Here is a 19,131-nt window from a genome sequence, read left to right on the forward strand (position 1 = left end):
ATCTCTTCCTTCTCTCTATCTCCATTTCTTGTTCATGTTTTACTAAATTGCTTTTATTTCATATAACAACTTGTCTTGTTCATGTTTTACTAAGTTGCTTTTATTTTATAACACGTTATCAGCACGATGCCCTAATCAATTGAGTTACTTACATCTACAAAATTGTCCTACACCATAAAAGGCATGTTCCTGCCGTGCCTAATATTCATCTTGAAGAGATAAGCTTTTCTTTCTCATTTAGTAATTTCAAAGAATGGTATCAAACATAACTGAAGTAACAATAAGGTTGAGGAGACCAGTACACTGTGATAAGGCATATAATGCTAATGCTAAGATACGTTTTCTAATCCTTTTTAATTAATTCATTTTCTTATTCGTTTTTCTCATAGCTTCTTTATTTGTTATGAAAGTTTCCAATGCTAAGTATTTTCTTCTTACAAATCCATTCATATTCTTAAGTGTTTTACTTTATAAACGAAAATACTTAAATGTAAACTAATTACTACTCCATGTTTTACTTATTTTATTTTGTTGCATTATCAATATCCATTTCAATGAACGAGTTTCTAATATTTGTTGTAAGTTTGGTCTGATCTTTTTCATCTCGTATCCTGATTATATAGATCTTATTATAAGAATCGGAAGTATATAATGATGCAGCCAAGAGTTACGTACTAAACCAAAGACCAAAAGAAGTACAAGAAATTGGGGAGCTACTACAGCTTTTGCAAAGTCATTTGAGGAACTTTGGTTCCTTAGTTAAAAAAAAGCAAGAACCTTATGTAAAGTTTCCCTTAACTGAACGTTTTCCTATAAAATATATGCTTGACCATCATGCGCCATTCTGACTTTTGAAAAGGTAATGTGAGGTAAGTTTCTCTCGGGTAATCTTAATAGCACAACTAGCATACGTTATTGATAAATAAATATACGATCCAAATGGAAAAATATTTTGAATTAGCATTGGCCGATCAAAACTTTTAATTCTCGTATATTGAAAAATTGAGTGAGTTTGTATCTCTGCAACCCAATTTTTCATTATTTGTACACGATAATCTTAGTACACTCCATTAAATTTTAAAAAAAGGGTTTAGTTTCTTGTGACTTAAAATACATAACAGCTCCTATTTTATAACTGATGTGGGAGGCAACAAGATGGTAGAGTCATTCCAGTATTGACTTTTTCATTAATGTTAAAAATATTGTCAGTGATTTTTTCAATTAAAGGTTCTGCTATATCTCTTTGTTTTTCTAGAGAGCATAATACTTAGTTTCCATAAAAGTGCATGGTAACTAGTAGTACTATATTATTCTATTTGATACATTATTTTTCTTTAATGTTCTAGTCATATCACTTTCATCTTGAAGTAAGCTTATTGCATCAAAGACCACATGTGAATTTTCAATATTATTTTGTATTTTCATATATCTGTTTGACACTAATTACTTAGCTGATTTGAGTAAACGAAAGTCTATTGTTGAGAATTATATCCAAATGACATTATGAATAGTTTAACTCAAGAGGTAAACATTGCCTTCACAATAATAATTATAGTTATTCAAAATGTGAAGGCAATGTTTACCATCAAATTGGTATGCAAAATAATAAAGCACGCCGCCAATTATGATACATTCATTGAAGAGAATGTGACTTGTGATAAGCATTGAGAATGCAAACCCATTCCTAAAGATGAATGTTGTAATATGTAATAAAAGTAATGAATAAAGACATGCAATGCATGATTGGATGAATACCACACAACTCACCTCTGAGGGAGGTTTGAGTGAAATAAAGAGAATAAATATTATTGTGTGGTTACATGAATATGTCATTGGTCGCGAACATGTGATACGCTACAATTTATTATGATATAATTTTCTCCATGAAGGAGACATTTACTATATGAATGGTGTGACAAAAGATCTTGTAATACAAAAGTTGTTAAGAGCTCCGGAAAAATTAATTTGTTACTACCCGGATGAATAAAAGTATTCACGACATTGATATTGTAAAGTCTCAAAAGAAACTTTTTGAGTTTCAAATGTATAAGTCAAAGTGGTTGGCATATTGAGACTATAAATGAAAGGAATATTGAATATTTTCATATTTCTATAATCATAACGGATAAATATGAAAGATTACCCGATTTTCTTTTTATTTGTACTACAGAAATATAAGCATGATGATGGAATCATATGTCACAAGTAAACTAGAGGTTTACTAAAACAAATATTAGTTGGCATGACCGGTTGACCATCTCGGTTCAATTATAATGCGAAAAATTAATTGAGAATTACATTGACATATATTGAAGAAATATAAGATTTTTCAAGAATTCTCTTGTGCTGCTTATTCTCATGATATATCAGTTAAAGTTGGGATTGAATCCTTTGATTTCTGGAACTAATAAAAGGTGATAAATATATGGGCCCAGTCACCTGCCATGTCGACCGTTTATTATTATATGATTTTAATAGATGCATCTATTCTTTGGTCACATGTGCATTTGTTATCAACTTGCAGTTTGGTTTTTGCAAGATTGATTGCTCAAATTATTAGAGCACAGTTCCAAAATATAAATTATGATTATTTATCTTGATAATACTGGTTTAAATCCAAGTTGGTTTAGCAGAAATTGTATGCTTCCAATTATAGCTAAACCATTAGTTATGAGAACAAAATTGCCAAAATAAAATTTGGTATGTGATGTATTATTTAATATACAACAGCACTTGTACGCACAGCACTTGTACGCATCTAGCCAAATTAAGATAAGTTCTCCCTATCACAATCGGTTCAGGGTCAGGAACCAAATAATTTCCATCTAGAAATATGAATGTGCTATATGATTTAATTGTTCCACCACAATGTACAAAGATGGATCCCCAAGTAAGGCTAGGGATATATGTCGGTGATCCCAACAATAGGGGGAGAATGGGCAGCTGAAAAAGTAATGCATGTAATGAATTATTATGAGTACATCTAGATCCTCGTATGAGAAAATGTGAACTTGAAGTTAAAGGGATAATTCATTTACAAAATATTACCAGACTTATTTGTTGACCCAAAGTTAAATATCATATTCAGCTGCTAATGCTCCAAATAAAATAAAGTTCATAATGAATAGAGTCTATGGTATGAAGCATAATAGACTAATCGGTTCCAAAGATAAAACTCCTTGAAAAAGGAGAGGAGCAAATGCTCAAGATGGTCATAATAAGGAGGTAAGTGCTCTAGAAGAGCACCACGACATAACACTTCATAAGACCTCATGGGAAAGGCTCAGGTACCTGAAAATAATAAGATAAAGAGATCTCAATAAGTTATGTCTTTATTGGGTAATAGTAGAACCGATATAAAATGATCGTCGACGATATTGTTAATATAGTGTAGCGCTCAATATTATTAATATTGACGAGGATCTTGAGCTCACATCTATCATGAAATTTGGACAGATAAATGATTGGCCAAATGAAAAATACACAATGAAAATTGATTTCACCTGAAAAATATGAAGTTGGACGGATAGTCCCAACACCTGAAAGTATAAAGCCAGTGGAGGTATAAATGCGTTCTTGTGCGGAAAAAAAGGCAAGTCGATAAACATAAAGACGACTTGTGTCACAAAAAAATTTGTAAATATCTTGGCATTGATTATATAGAGACATGTTCTCCTGTGGTGGATGTCGCCATTTCAGGTTTTAATCTGGCAATACAAGAAAAACGTGATATGCGTATAATGGAAATCATTGAAGGATTTAAATTGTTCTGAAGCATATTAAGGTTTCCAAGAAATTTATTAAATAAAGCTTCAAAAATCCTTATACGGATTGAAACAATCAGGGCGCATGTGGTATAGTCGCCTGAGTGAGTACCTGTTGAAATAAGGGTACAAAAAGGATTCAATTTGTCCTTGTATCTTTATAAAAAGATCTGGATCTAAATTTGTTATAATCACCGTGTATGTTAATGATTTAAATATCATTGGAACTCCTAGGGAGCTTACTAAAGCAGTAGACTATTTAAAGAAAGAATTTGAAATGAAAGATCTTGGAAAGACAGAATTTTGTCTTGGTCTACAAATTGAGTATATGAAAGATGGAGTTTTTGTCCATCAATCAGCATACACTAAAATGATTTTAAAGCGATTATATATGGATAAAGCACATTCATTCCGACCTCATGAAAATAATGAAGAGCTTATTGGTCCCGAAGTACCATATCTTAGTGCAATTGGTGCACTAATATATCTTTCTAACATTACAAGGTCTGACATAACTTTTTCAGTTAATATCTTAACAAGATATAGCTCTGCTCCTACAAGGAGACATTGGAATGGAATCAAACACATATTGCGGTATCTAAAAGGGACTACCGAAATGAGATTATTTTATGGCAATGATTGTAGTGGGATCTTGTTGGTTATGCCGATGCTGGGTATTTATATGACCCACACAAGGCTCGATCTCAAACAGGCTATGTGTTTATATATGGAGGCACTGCCATATCTTGGCGATCGACTAAGCAATCAATCGTGGCTACTTCATCTAATCATGCTGAGATAATTGCTATTCATGAAACAAGTCGAGAATGTGTATGGTTGAGGTCTATAATACACCTTATTCGAGACAAATGTGGTTTGAAGTGTGACAAACTACCCACAATTTTGTATGAAGACAATGCAGCATGCATAGCCCAATTGAAGGGAGGATTTATAAAGGGGATAGGACAAAGCAAATTTCACCAAAGTTATTTTTCACACATGATCTTCAAAAGAATGGTGATATCAATGTGCAACAGATCCGTTCAAGTGATAATATGGCTAATCTGTTCACCAAATCTCTACCGACGTCAACCTTCAAGAAACTAGTGTACAAGATTGGGATGCGAAGCCTCAAGGATGTGAATTGATGCTCTCATCAGGGGAAGTTAATACGCGTTGTACTCTTTTTCCCCTACAAGGTTTTGTCCCACTGGGTTTTCCTTGCAAGGTTTTTAACGAGGCAACCAAAAGGCGGATTTCTAAACATGTGTACTCTTTTTCCTTCACTAGGATTTTTTTTCCCATAGGGTTTTTTCCTAATAAGGTTTTAACGAGGCACATTATCTATGGACATCCAAGGGGGAGTGTTATAAGAAAAATCAAATTATGGTGGATGTCTACTCTTCCTCCATGATCTTCTCAAATGCTTAATGACATATTCAATGACATATTTCTATGCTTAATGACATATTCAATGACATATTTTTCTTCACTTTTCATGCCTATATAAAGGCCTTGTAATAGATAAGAAAATACACACAATTGAAGAAGAAAATCTCTTCCTTTTCTCTATCTCCATTTCTTGTTCATGTTTTACTAAATTGCTTTTATTTCATATAACAACATGTCTTGTTCATGTTTTACTAAGTTGCTTTTATTTTATAACAAATAATACATTTTATAGATCAATTTTGTCTAATATATATATATATATTGTTTTTGTTCTCCTAGGTAAAAATGCATATGCATTGTCAATTTTAAGGAGAGTGGAGATGAAGTTAGATGGTCGAGATGTAGCTGATAACAGGTATATCCTTCCCATGAAAACTTTAGATAAGTATCTTGTATTAAATGTGAATGACCATGTTTGCTTTTATTTCTCCTTAGGGAAATTAGCGTTGCAGAACAAGTGGATTATCTGCTCAAACAAGCAACAAGTGTAGATAATCTTTGCAACATGTATGAGGGTTGGACACCTTGGATTTGAGCTGTTGAACACTATTCTTTTTCCTACTCCAGAACTCCTTTCATGATATTCTTTGATAACATTGAAGAAGCTCTGAGGTAAACTGGAGCTTGGTCTCCTTAGCCACAAGAGCCATGTTGGAACTTTGGCTTCCTCATTTCAAGAGACGTGGCAATTGACAAGCAATTATAGGTGAGAAATATTCTAGAAATCTTGTTTAATGCATTTTCTAGGCATAACTAGATAATCTTGTTTATACATCTTGGATCTCCTTGTAACTGGGAGGATTGGTAGTTTTCTGATGCAGTCTATGCAAAGCGAATTTGAGGATCTAACTTGAAGGCTGTAGGTAGGATACTCTCATCTGCAACTGCTACCTGTTCTTCCTTTATGTGATGCCTTTTGAGAAACTGCTGCATGTTCCTTACTTGAATCTGCATATGCAAATACTGGAACTTCAGATCTAACTTTTACAGCACTTTGATCATGGTTCAAGCACAGCTGAAAGACAATTTAATGTGCTCCAAAGGGTAGCAATCTCCCTCCATGTCCATTACTTGGCAATAAGTCAATAACAACTTCAAAATATCATTTGGTACGATGAAAATCTGGAAGTCAAGCTGTGGATGCTCTGAAGGATTCCTTGGCATACATCAATGATTACAGTCGAACTATGTGGAATTACCTTTCCAGCATTTTTGGTATTGGCTTCATTACAGATGTAGCTATGCATTAATACGTATGCCACACTCTTCAAGATTTATTTTATTAGATTACTATTTTCAATTGTTTGTGTCAAGTTTTTGTGCTAAGCCTGCCTCTTTTGTATTTGTTTGGTAGGTCTGAGTCTATTGGTTGCTTTGTATTTGATGTTGACGAAGCAATGCACACTTCCCACAGCTGCTTATAGACATGATGAAGGTTGGCTAATGTCATTTGTATGTCATCCAAAACATGACTTTTGCCTCAGGCAGTGAGGAACGCGAAGTGGGTACCTTATTAGCTCCTGGTATTGCTCTAGTTGGGGTCTGGTCTTACCACAGAGCACTTGTATCCTGTAAATGTCTTTAATGACTGCAAATTTCTCATAAGTTCAAGGGATGTTCCTACACAAGTATGATGGAGCAAGTGGCTGGAGCGGACCTGATCTTTGCCTGCCACCACCCTCCACTCTCACAACCATACTGTCACTGGATGCTTACAGGGACAAGAGAAAAGGAAAAGATTTTGTAGCTTAAGGTAGAAAAGGAACGAATGTGCTTTTTCAGGTCGCTGGGACTCGTGTCTAGCGGATACAGTTGCTTTTGGGCAAGGCATACTAGCAATCCAGAGGAATAGGATGAAGGCAGCAACTTGGAAGTTGATTGGTATAAACCATGTTCATTGTCATCAGCTTCTCCTAGCTTGTCGTAAGTGTATGCCATTGTTTCTCAATAAAGTGAGTGGAATGCCAATTGGCCCATTCAACTATTGTAAAATGAAAATATGTCAATAGACCTCAACTCAAACGTTGAAATATAAGATCTTGTGTTTGACTAACAAATTAGAGTTTAGTGATATGGAATCTACCTCAACTCAAACGTTGAAATATAAGATCTTGTGTTTGACTGACAGATTAGAGTTTAGTGATATGGAATCTACCTCAACTCAAACGTTGAAATATAAGATCTTGTGTTTGACTAACAAATTAGAGTTTAGTGATATGGAATCTACCTCAACTCAAACGTTGAAATATAAGATCTTGTGTTTGACTGACAGATTAGAGTTTAGTGATATGGAATCTACCTCAAATGTTGAAATATAAGATCTTGTGTTTGTCTACAAATTAGAGTTTAGTGATGTGGAATCTTCTATAGAACCAATACATCCGATTTGAAATGCAAGAAAAATACTATGACTAGTGTATGGACTAAAAGGATAAAAAGGAGCACATGGTTTTGAACAGGAGAAGCAAATCCCCACACTACCAGATTATCACTTGGGAATAGCTCGGGTTTTGGACCGACCCCGGAATATCTTAAAAAGAGGCACACACAGATACTTGTGAATCTAGAACAACAAACTGAATGTTTATAGAATTGGAAATATGTGCGGCCGCTTTGAAATTCAAAAAAAAAACCTTTTCAGTCTTTATCTTTCCCTCACAGACAACCATAATTATATATATAACAGCGATTTGTGATACCATAGAAATTGGAATAAAAGAAACAAAATATCTGTAGAATCTAGTGGATAAAATTTTCTCTTTCTTGTGGGGTGAGGTTGAAAAAGTTTTCTCAGAGAGAGAGAGTTGAAGGAACAAGATATTTATGTCAGAGGCTCGTAGATATTTATGAGTTTGCTTAAGTTGAGGAACAAGACGGGTCAGGTTCAAGCTGTAGCTGCTGAACCTATTTCATCTTTGGTTAATTTTACTAACCAAGATGAAATGTTCTGATGATTCAGCCTCTATGATTATGGTTTGTGTTAGTCCTTAAAGAAAGGAAAATGTTGAGTACTTTAGGAAAGTATAGGTCTTATTTTTGTTTCTTGAATAACATTATTGTAGATATATAATTAGTGTTAAGTGACACCTATTAACAGAAATGCGAAAGAGTTAATTTTGATTCTTTCGATCATTTGCCAATAGATTTTCTGTCTTAAAAAGTATGGAGGTGCGGGGAATCGAACCCCGTGCCTCTCGCATGCGAAGCGAGCGCTCTACCATATGAGCTACACCCCCGTTACATTCATTCATAGGTAAATATATATATAATAATACCCTTCAGAAGATTGTAAAGTTTGCATGTGATTATTAGACACATCCAATTCTGCCGTATTTCTAATTAACATATACTAATATTGTCTCCCTTTACTTTACATCTTTCTTCTGGATTTAATGGTGTTCTTATTTATCCTATGATTATTGTTGTGATACTAATATTGTCTTCCTTTTTGCCTCTTTTATCTTTTTATTTTTTTGAGCCGAGGGTCTTTCGAAAACAGTTTCTCTACTCCTTCGGGGTAGGGGTAAGGTCTGCGTACACACTACCCTCCCCAAACTCCATTAGTAAGATTTTAGTGGGTTGTTGTTGTTATATACTCCTATAGGATAACTTTTCCTTAAGAAACTCCACTAAAATATTCTCCTTATGAAGAGAATTTATCCTTCCAACAATTTAAAGCATTAGTATGAACTATTGAATAGATATTTACTCTATATTACATTTTAAACAAAACAATACTTTTATTGTTTTCGCATTTTTGAATTGGTATCTTGAGTATTTCTCATCTAAATCAGAGATCTCCATAATTTTTTACATTGTTGAAATTTAAAAAAATACAATTCAAATGTGAGTTATTTTATTACTTCAAAATAATGGTAGTTTCTTTTTATCATCACAACTTGGTTCATCGTTATCTTCAAAGTAGCAAAGTGTTTGGCAAATAGATAATGGAGAAAGGTCATAGCAATCAAGTCTATTAAGTACAAAGTCAGCTCAATAGTCTAGAAGCCTTGTTATATATGACTTGGAATGCAATAATTTCATTTACATTATTGGAATGAGCAATTCGGATAAGATCTTAGTAGTACAATTATTTATGAGTCATGCCAGCATACATGTTCAATCACGAGTCACCCTTAAAGTTATTTAATCGGGTTATAAATCAGTCCTTTAGTAGTTATTTGTTACGTGAGATAAGAATAATAGTCACATAATAAATTTTACGATTAATTATATTTCATATTTGGTTAGGAGTTTTAATTAATTTCAGCATAACTTTTACACTAAGGGCTCGTCTGGTATGATGAATAAAAGATAATTAATTCCGGAATTAAGGTTGATATGAGTTTATCTCATATTTAATTGAGATAAAATTATGGTATAATTAATCCCGAGATTAGTTATACCTGTAGTATTTTTTTTATCCCGATGGGAGAGTGAGATAACTAATCCCGAAATAATTAATCATGAAATAATTTGTTTCCCAACTAAATGACCCGTAAGGCTCGTTTGATATGAGGGATAAGAGATAATTAATCCCGAGATTAAATTTGAGATGCGCTTATTTCATGTTTGGTTGAGATAAAATCGAAGTATAACTAATCTCGAAATTAATTATCTCAAGATTATATTATTTTTTTATCCCTATGGGAGAGTGAGATAACTAATCTCGGAATAATTAATCATGTGATAACTTGTTTCCCACCCAAACAATCCCTAAAATGATGGAATTAATTATCCCATATAAAAAGTAGAATGACTAATCTCATTAAATATCCCATAAAATATTTTGAGATATACCATTGTAGCAAACGAACCCTTATTACTCAGCAAAAACATTAGTCCACCTGCACCAAATTGACATGTGAAACAAAGTATGAAAATAACTTTCACCCGTTATATCATCTAATGTTAACCTAATACGCGTCGCAGTGGGGAAAATTCCCAGTATCATTAAAGATTCTATTCGTTTTCTTATTTTTTTAGAATTCAAAAAAAATTAAATCAAAAAGAAAAAAGAAAAAAGAATAAAAACAAAGTTAAAATTAAGCCCACCAATCACGTGGTTGAAGGCATTACAAGTAGCACCGTCTGTAGAAATGGAACACTGTTTTGTCAATCATTTACAACTTTCTACGCAATAGAAAGTGAAAACAAAAAACTTTTGAATTCATTTGTGGTCCTAAGCTAAGAAACTAACAAATTAGTCAGCTTCATTATAATTTCTCAATTTCTTTCATGTTTATCATTTCAGTTCTTTGCATTTCTCTTTCCTTCTCCTTTTGCTTTTATGATAACATTACTCAAATATTTTTAAGATTAGAAATTGTTGTTTGTAATATACACTTGTGTACCTTCCAGATGCATGGATATAGTTTAGAAAAATTGATTATCTAAATTATCCTCTTACTTTTTATTCAACGTATTCGGTTAACTAGTAATTTTGAATATTCAAAAATTAATACTTGTACTATATACCTAGGGGAATATCCCACTAAAATATACCAATTCCGTGTATCATCTGCATATAGATTTTTTTAAAAACCATTCAATTCCACAAGGACCACTCCACCCCCACCCTGGATTCTCTACCCCACCAAAGCTTCTGATTTCATACTATATAAGTAGACCCTTTTTCACTTTTCAATTTCATATATCTGAGTTTTATATATTTTCAAGATTACTTACATAAGCAAAAGAAGAGAAAAAGAGAGAAACTTTGCCTAAAAAAGGAAATGGCAACAGTAGTTGATGCTTGTGTGTGTGAGATTACAAAGCTAAGTGAGAAGGTGAGAAACAGAAGCTTTTTCTTGTTGAAATCTCAGAAGAAGAAAAAGTCAGGGGATAAAGTGGAAGAAAGCAAAAATAGCCAGAATTCTTCTTCTACTTCAGTGGCAGAGACAAAGAATGACAACACAATGTGTGAAGCAACTGTGTTCTTGCTCATGGACCGTTTTGCTCCTTGTTGAAACCATGATTTTTGATGTTTTAATTAATACCCAAGTATAGTGTATAATCTCTTAGATTTTTTTATAGTAGTATGTATAAATGTTCTTGTATATGTATCTTATGTAAGAAGGTTATATCATTTAGCCTGTAGTTTATTCATCATCCCAACTTCAGTTTCTGTCCATTTCTGGTTGTGTAATTTTTTGGAAAATATTAGCAGATGGATGTTATATATTCCTCCGAAAAATCATTCATAAATACTGTGTGAACTCTGCTAATTAATTTCTTTTGCTAGGCTCATAACTATAAGTGCCCACTTAGACAAGCACCTCTCGCCTACAACCCTAGGATTGTGAGTTCGAAGTCTCGCCTACAACCCTAGGATTGTGAGTTCGAAGTCACAAAAAAGGAGCAATAACTTCTTATTATCCGGATGTTCATTTGCATATGATATTCAATAGTGGAAATGTAATTTCCACTTTTCTTACTGCCCAAGGTTTAGATACATTTCACAATTAAGAAATCACTAGTGATGCAGGGTGCTATTCAAGAACAATTAGCTGATATAAGTTTACAAATTATAGAGAATTCGTTGATATAATGGGAGAAAGTGAGAGATCAACAAATGCATATGCGGGATATAATTTAGAAGACGTGGGTCATTTAAGCATTCGTCTATAATAATAATAAGAACAATTCTGGTAACCAAATATTTGTGCCGAAAGTAACCTGTGGAAAATATCTTTAAACCACTTCAAAAACAGCACCCTTTGAAATTCTTTTTGGAAATACTTCTTGAGAAATCTTAAACAAACACGTTTTTTGAGAATATTTGTGCAAGATTTTAAGCTTCCGTTTCGCTTTTGACAACTATTTTTTTTTTATAAAAAAATTAAAAATATTGTTTGTTCATGAAATAAGATCACTTGAAATTTCTTTTCAAGTTACCAACATCTGGTTTATGGCAGTTTTTAGGTGAAATTTTTTCTTCCAGAACCCTGTAAGCACCTAATTTTTGACTATATTTAAATTTTTATCACCTTTTATTCTGTAAATATTTTTAGAAATTTAATATATAATTTTTTAGCTTTGTGATATTTTTTTTATATATAGGATAAAAATTATAAATAATTTAAAAGGTCAATTATTACTATTAATACTATTTTTATTTTTATCTTTATCTTTATTTTAAAATAAAATAAATTAAAAACCCGAAAAAAATTAAATATTTGAATAAAAAAAAAGGAAAAGTAGAAGTATGGTATTAAAAAGTAAAAGTAAAAGCAGATGAAAAATATTTAATAAAAAGTAAAAGAAAATTAAAAAAAGAAAAGTAAAAGAATGTGAAAATTTAAAAAATAAAAAATAAAAAAAGTTGGAATTAAAAAATAAAAGTAAAGGTAGCTGAATTTATTTTTAAAAAAAAATTAAAAGAGAGTGGAAATTAAAAAAAAGAAAGTAAAATAAGTGGAAAATAAAAAAAGAAAAGTAAAAATTTAAATATAATAAAAGTAAAAAGGTGAGAAATTAAAAAATAAAAGTAAAGGAAAGTGGAGAATTATTATTTTTTTTTAAAAAAGAAGAAAAATGAGAAGTGGAAATTCTTTTTAATTAAAAAAGAATAAAATAATAAAATAATTTTAAAAATCTAAAAAAATTCAGAAAATTTTTCTATGAATAGAAGAGAAATGTAATAAGAAAAAAAGAGAGAAAAAGATAAAAAAAAAAAAGAGTGGAGGGATTTGAGAGAAATGTTTTTGCCCCTTCTACGCTAAGGAAATTTTATTTCGTGTCATTCTTTTTTCGTCTTTCTTTCGAAAAAACCCCAGCAGATTCACCACCCAAAAATAATAATTAAACCTCCACAGAACAGCCCTTTTAATACCAGAAACTATCATCCAAACCCAGTCGAAACAGTGAGGTTTTTAGTTGAGGTCGCCGACGAGTTTTGATGCTTCGTTTGAGGTCTTGCGTGCAGTTTGAATGTGTTTAAGATTCAAAGCTGTAAAACCGTAAAGTTTCAGATTCAACTTTTGAGGTTCACTTCTTATCTTGTTTTGATTAATGATATGCGTTGTTTCTTTTTCTTTTGGTGTTCTTTGGTATTCATTTATATCTTGAATGAATGAAATTATTCTCTATTAAGCACGCTACCAAATTTTGAGCTAACTCTTTGTATATTTATCTTAGTTCATTAGTATGTTCTCTTAAAAAAGGGTTTATCCATGAATGGTTTAATGAAATTTGCTAATTGATAAGTGAGTTGTGATTGTTCATAAAAATAATAATTTCTTATTGAAATGGAAGCTCATGCAAGGTTATGTCTCTGTTTGGTTATTTAGTCCTTCATGTGTTAATAAATATGCTTTAGTAGTTTCATCTTTGTTTTAAATTAAGCTGTCAATTGTCTAAAGTATAAAGTTATGTTGTTAAACAAGTTTAACTAGAATTATGTCACTGGTGAAGATCCAATTTTTGGGCCTAGACACATGGGTCGTTGAAGAAAGTGGGTTGTGAGGTTACTATAAGCTAATGAAGAAAGTTATTTTATCTTTGGGCCAAAACTTGAAATCTGCTAGGCCTATTAATCTCATACAGTGGCCCCCTTTTGTAATCCTTGAATAATTAATTTAATCTATTTCATACTTTTCTACAATGACATACTCTTATGGCTTTACAAATTTCAAATTAGTTTAAGACAAATAATTCATAAACATCATAGCTTGCTTTAGGCGCGATTAATAAATTATCACGACTATGAGTATGGTTCCCGTTGCATAGTCACGATACGTAAACCCCAATTCGAGTGCGCATTTCACGCGACTTGACCATAACTTACAAATAATAGTAATAAACATATTATAAATCGCAGGTGCGTTTCACGTGGCGCAGTTTGCAATGTGTACCAAACGACAAGTGTACGACATCGTAACTTGTTAAAAAAATTACTCCATAAATACTAAAAAGCGATTTAAATACATAATTAAAAGCGGTCAAAGGTAAAATGCACAATATGTTCAAAACAGGTAATAAATCAGATAATTAAAAAGTAAAAAAATCAGATAATTAGGCCAAGTATTAATTGTTAAGCGACCGTGCTAAAATTACGGAATTCGAAAGTGCCTCACACCTTCTCCCGGGTTAACAGAATTCCTTACCCGATCTTCTGTGTTCGCGGACCATAAATAGAGTCAATTTTCTCGAATTAAATTATGGTGACTTGGAACACCATAATAATTATTCCAAGTGGAGACTCTGAATTAAATAAATAATCTTATTTTGAACAATGTCACTTTAATTGGAAAAACTCCCCTATCCATCGAGAAAATGGAGGTGTGACAGCTTTAGTGACTCTACTAGGGATAGGATCCCAGAATCTCTGGTTCAAGGTTCAGAATTCGAGCTTAGAATAACTGTTATACTTGACTTTTGTTTATTATCTGATTTTTTACGTGTTTGAGCCTAATGTGCTGATTGCCTCTATTTACCGCTTTGATATTTTCGTGAACTGTATATTAACTATTATGAAAACCCTTCTTCTCTTTGAGTCTTCTAAATCTTCTGGGAAGCGTGCGTTTCATGTGGCTTCTTTTTCTATTAGAGTCATACCCTAATTTTAGAACGAGGATCGGACAAGTTACAAAGCCGGTGAAACTTCTGTATTCACGGTACGCTGCCCCCCCTTTCCTCCCTCCCTGGCTCGAGTTGTCCGCTTGGGTAAGCCAGGTCTAGAACAACACACCCAAGATTTAAACCTAGGATATCATAGCCTCATGCCAGATCCCTAGTAGGAACGTTTGTTTGCATCATGTGCATTTGACTTTGGGGACTCAACACAGGGGGTTGGGTCCATCTAGGACAAGTGTACCCAATATAAAACACCATCCTGATGCATTTTTACGTGCTACTTGTGCATATGTTTTGTTCCGACTTGCATGTTGACCGGCTTCTAGAATAGGGAAAGGGAATCAAGAAAAACTAAGAGTGAGGTAGGAAAGAGAAAATTTACCCGGTTTTGAAAATTCAGGTATTTGAAAAGTCCTGAAACTCTGCCAAAATTTTTTAAAAAAAAAAAAAGAAAAAAAGAAAGAAAGGTCGTTTTTAAAATAAGTCGTATTTTCCTGTTGCGTCAAAACCTACCGAACTACGCGGGTCTGATTCTCACCGGATGTGAGATACGTAGGCAACACCTATCAGGTCCGGACTCATTTTTTGCAAAACTCACCAAAATAAGAACCTTTTGAAACATGATCATCACCCGGGGCCATTCTTGTCAAAATAGCCTTAAAACGTTCTCCTTGAGCGCCGAAAGGCTCTTTTCGCAAGAATAGCCACAATATAAATCCAAGTAAGTATTTTCTCCTATAACCAACCTCAGTTGGCAGAAACAGCCCTAAAAACTTTCCTCCAGTGCTGAAGGGTCGTATTTGCAAAAAAAAAAAAAACTTTTTGTTACAAAATTTACTGATTTGGATTTTCAAAATTAACCACTTTGTATTTTTGGAAAATGTGTCGGTTTTGATCTTTGTCCTTAATTTTTGTGCAGAATGAGCATCGTTGAGAATGTACCTGACTGATGTCCCGAGGGCCCCCGGAATTGTATTGGAGGCTCTTAAGTATTCTTGATTTTTCGGCTTTTGAGTATGTATTTTACTTCTTATCGAGTCTGTTCGTCTTTTCATCCATGTCGAGTATGTTTTATTGTTCTGTTTTGAGTTTATATGTTTCTTTTTAGTCATCAGTATTTCCGAGTCTTTGTAATAGAAAAATTCAAAAGGATTTTTTTTATTTATTAATGAAATATTGAAAACCCCAAAAAAATTCTTTTCTTTCATTTCGCATTTATTCTCCTGAACTACGTAATGGTCTAATTCATGCGGCATCATGATACGTAGGCAATCCCCATCGTATTCGATCATTTCCATTAATTAAACCAAGTGAAAAAGAAGAAGAAAAAAGAAGAAAGAAAGAGTGACAAAATAACAAGGGAAAAACAAAGAGCGAAAAACAATAAAAAAGAGAAGAAAAAGAAATCAAGATTTGAAATTTGATTAAAAGAAAAGAGCTACAAATGAGAAAAGAGATAGCAAAAGCCGGGATGAAACACACAGCCATTACAAAAAATATTTAGAAACGTTTAACTATTCAGGTGCATTGCATCCCAATGTGCGATTTCCTATTTGTTAAATATTTCAAAACTAACAAGGTTGTTGTGCGTACAATATTTGAGGTTTTGTTAAGGTGGTTGGTTCTGACGGTAACCTAGCTTCTCACCCTTACTGTACAAGATCAAAAGGAAGTGTCCCAACGTCTTCAGAAAGCAGTCTCCGTGTCATCGATCCTGAGGATAATGCCATACCGGTTATGTCTCAGCCTGAATCGACAATTGCCGAAGAGAACATGAGGTTGCGTCTCCGCATGTTGGAGATGTGGGATGCCTGGTCCAATGGTAGAAAATCACCAAGTTCAATCCCTGGATTTCCAGAGCTGATCCCCAGGACGAGTGGAACCACCAACATCCCCATCCCCATATCCAACCCATTTGTACCGTTTGGGTACCATACTATGTCAGACAATTTTACCGGTATGCCTTATAAGGTCCTCCGAGGCACCGTTTTCAGGAGTACCTTCGACATTTTTCACAGCACCGCTAGCCTTTACCATGGCGCAACCGACCGTGCCCAGGCCATGCTTTGAACCGTCAGCATTCACTTTTGCAGGGCCCGCAGTTTCAGCCGGACATAACTCATGTTACTCTGGACTCATATGCTCAACAACCACAATATGAGTCCCATATCGAACGAGAAAGAGCAGTGAGGAACCCTAAGCAAGAAGAAATGGCTCAGAAAATAAGAAGCTTGAAACAAAGCCTAAAAACATGCAAGGACTGAGTGGCTAGAAAAGTGTCTCATACTCCAACATGTGTATGTTTCCCTATTTTCACTTGCCAACTGGTTTCTAAATGCCAAATTTTGAAAAATATGGTGGGCACGGAGACCCGATCGCTCATCTGAAACGATACTGCAACCATCTGAGGGGTGCTGGTGGAAAATAGAAGCTGTTAATGGCCTGTTTTAGGGAAAGCCTCATCGGAATTGCTTCCCAGTGGTATATGGATTAAGACATTACTCATTGGCATGCATGGGATAATCTGGCCCGAGATTTTGTCCGTCAGTTCAGTATAATGTGGACATCGCTCCACACAGAAACTCGTTGTCCAATTTGAAAAAGAAAATAGCAAAAAACTTCCAAGAATACACTGTCAAATGGCGCGAGCAGATCGCCAAGGTAAAGTCTCCTATGGATGAGACCGAAATGGTGATGGTTTTCTTGCAAGCCCAAGAGGCTGATTATTTTCAAAATATGATGTCCGCTATGGGCAAACCGTTTGCAGAGGCAATCAAAATCGGAGAAATGGTGGAGAACGGCCTGAAAACTAGCCGGATATTAAGTCAAGCTGCTTTGAAAGCCACCTCTTAATCCATCCAGAACGGCTTAGGGGGTTTGGCCAATCGTAAAAAGAGAGAGGAAAGCCATGATGGCTTCGGGATCAAGAGGGCCCCGCCGATCATTCGATCGCTCTTACATACCGCCAAGAACCCCGCAACACTACTATCCACACCAAGATGCAGCTTATGCCGTGGCACCGCCTCATTATGCGGTGATGAATTCCTAACCTTACACATTGCCACAACAACACTACAACCAAGCCCGAGCTCCATCTCCCAAAAATAACCATCCCTACCAAGCTCCATATAACCCCCGTCCAATACAAAATACACATCAATGTAATCCACGCCCTCATGAGCCTCCCAGGAAAAACAATTTTACCCCTATTGGTGAATCTTACTCCAGCCTACTCCGGAAGTTAATCCAACTGGGTCTGTTGTAACCGGTACCCCCCAATAGGCAAAACCCCGAATCCCCATCATACCGGGATGGTACCAGGTGTGCTTACCATTCGGGAGTAGAGGGCCATGACACAGAGGACTGTTGGACCCTCAAAACGGCGGTTGAAAGCTTGATAGAACAAAAAGAGGTTGTGTTGAGGGACGAGGAAGTCCCTAATGTGACTAACAATCCATTACCCGCTCATAACAATGGGCCGATTATTGGAATGATTTGTGAAAACAAGAAATTTAATCCAGCATTGAAAGCCATCATTGCCATCGCTGATTCAGAGGCAAGACCCAAAGCGGTAGTGAAACAAACCAAAACCGAGAAGAAAATTACTCTGGTTCCTCAAGTTGAAGAAACAAAGACCGGGGAAGCACATGCTAAGAATGTGATTCTCTATGTTCCTAAAGCCCCAAGAAAATAACAACTCATTTTGAACACTCCCAAGAAATTTGAGCAAAGGAAGGCTACGCTGAATGTGACGAGATTGTATGTGCCGAAAGGGACCTATGTGGCGGGAGGGGGGAGGCAGTAATTCCACCAAGGCTGACTGAGCCTGTGGTTATCAGCTGTGCACCATAGAGCCCTATGAGAGACCCCACCACAGTTCCCTGGAATTACAACAGAACAGTAGTTGCCTACAAGGGGAAAGAGGTCTTGGGAGAAGTAAATGAAATCAACCAGTCTGGAAAGTACCACAACCCAAAAGAGTTACATAAATCCAATCTGAAAAGGGATAAACGGTTGCCATCAAAGAAGCCCGTCAGAAAAATGAAAACTTCAGAATATGCAATAGTTGACCAACTCCGGAAGACTCCTTCCCAGGTTTCACTCTTATCTCTGTTGCTGAGCTCGAACGAACACTAGAAAGTGCTTCTTAAAACCTTGAATGAGGCATACGTCCCAGTTGAAACTTCTGTTGAACAATTGGAGAGAATGGTTGAATGATTCTTTGAGTTCAATAAGACTTCTTTCAGCCGTGATTATTTCCCCCCAGAGGGAGCTACTCACAACAAAGCCCTTCACCTGACTGTCAAATGTGAGGGCTATTATGTGAAGAGAGTCATGC

General features: G+C 34.6%; 1 protein-coding gene and 1 non-coding gene across 8 annotated transcripts in view; one reads left to right on the forward strand and one right to left on the reverse strand.

The window, feature by feature from the left end:
* The window catches only part of LOC107800078 (uncharacterized), a 28,042-nt gene extending 20,769 nt beyond the window's left edge, over positions 1-7,273 (forward strand). The window contains exons 15-19 of one of the 7 annotated variants that reach the window (XM_075238042.1): positions 5,496-5,571; positions 5,652-5,922; positions 6,025-6,079; positions 6,227-6,469; positions 6,571-7,273. In XM_075238042.1, the coding sequence (XP_075094143.1) occupies positions 5,496-5,571; positions 5,652-5,751 (176 nt within the window). In that variant the 3' untranslated portion in view covers positions 5,752-5,922; positions 6,025-6,079; positions 6,227-6,469; positions 6,571-7,273. Of the gene's footprint in view, positions 1-5,495; positions 5,572-5,651; positions 5,923-6,024; positions 6,080-6,206; positions 6,470-6,570 lie in introns of those variants that run through there. The other 6 variants (XM_075238043.1, XM_075238046.1, XM_075238045.1 and 3 more) reach the window with 6 other exon arrangements.
* Positions 7,274-8,379: 1,106 nt separating this feature from the next.
* TRNAA-CGC (transfer RNA alanine (anticodon CGC)) lies at positions 8,380-8,452 on the reverse strand. Its single transcript has one exon. It is a non-coding gene; the product is annotated as a tRNA-Ala (tRNA).
* Positions 8,453-19,131: the final 10,679 nt, after the last annotated feature.

Source organism: Nicotiana tabacum, chromosome 19 (genome assembly GCF_000715075.1).
Source record: "Nicotiana tabacum cultivar K326 chromosome 19, ASM71507v2, whole genome shotgun sequence".
NCBI lineage: Eukaryota > Viridiplantae > Streptophyta > Magnoliopsida > Solanales > Solanaceae > Nicotiana > Nicotiana tabacum.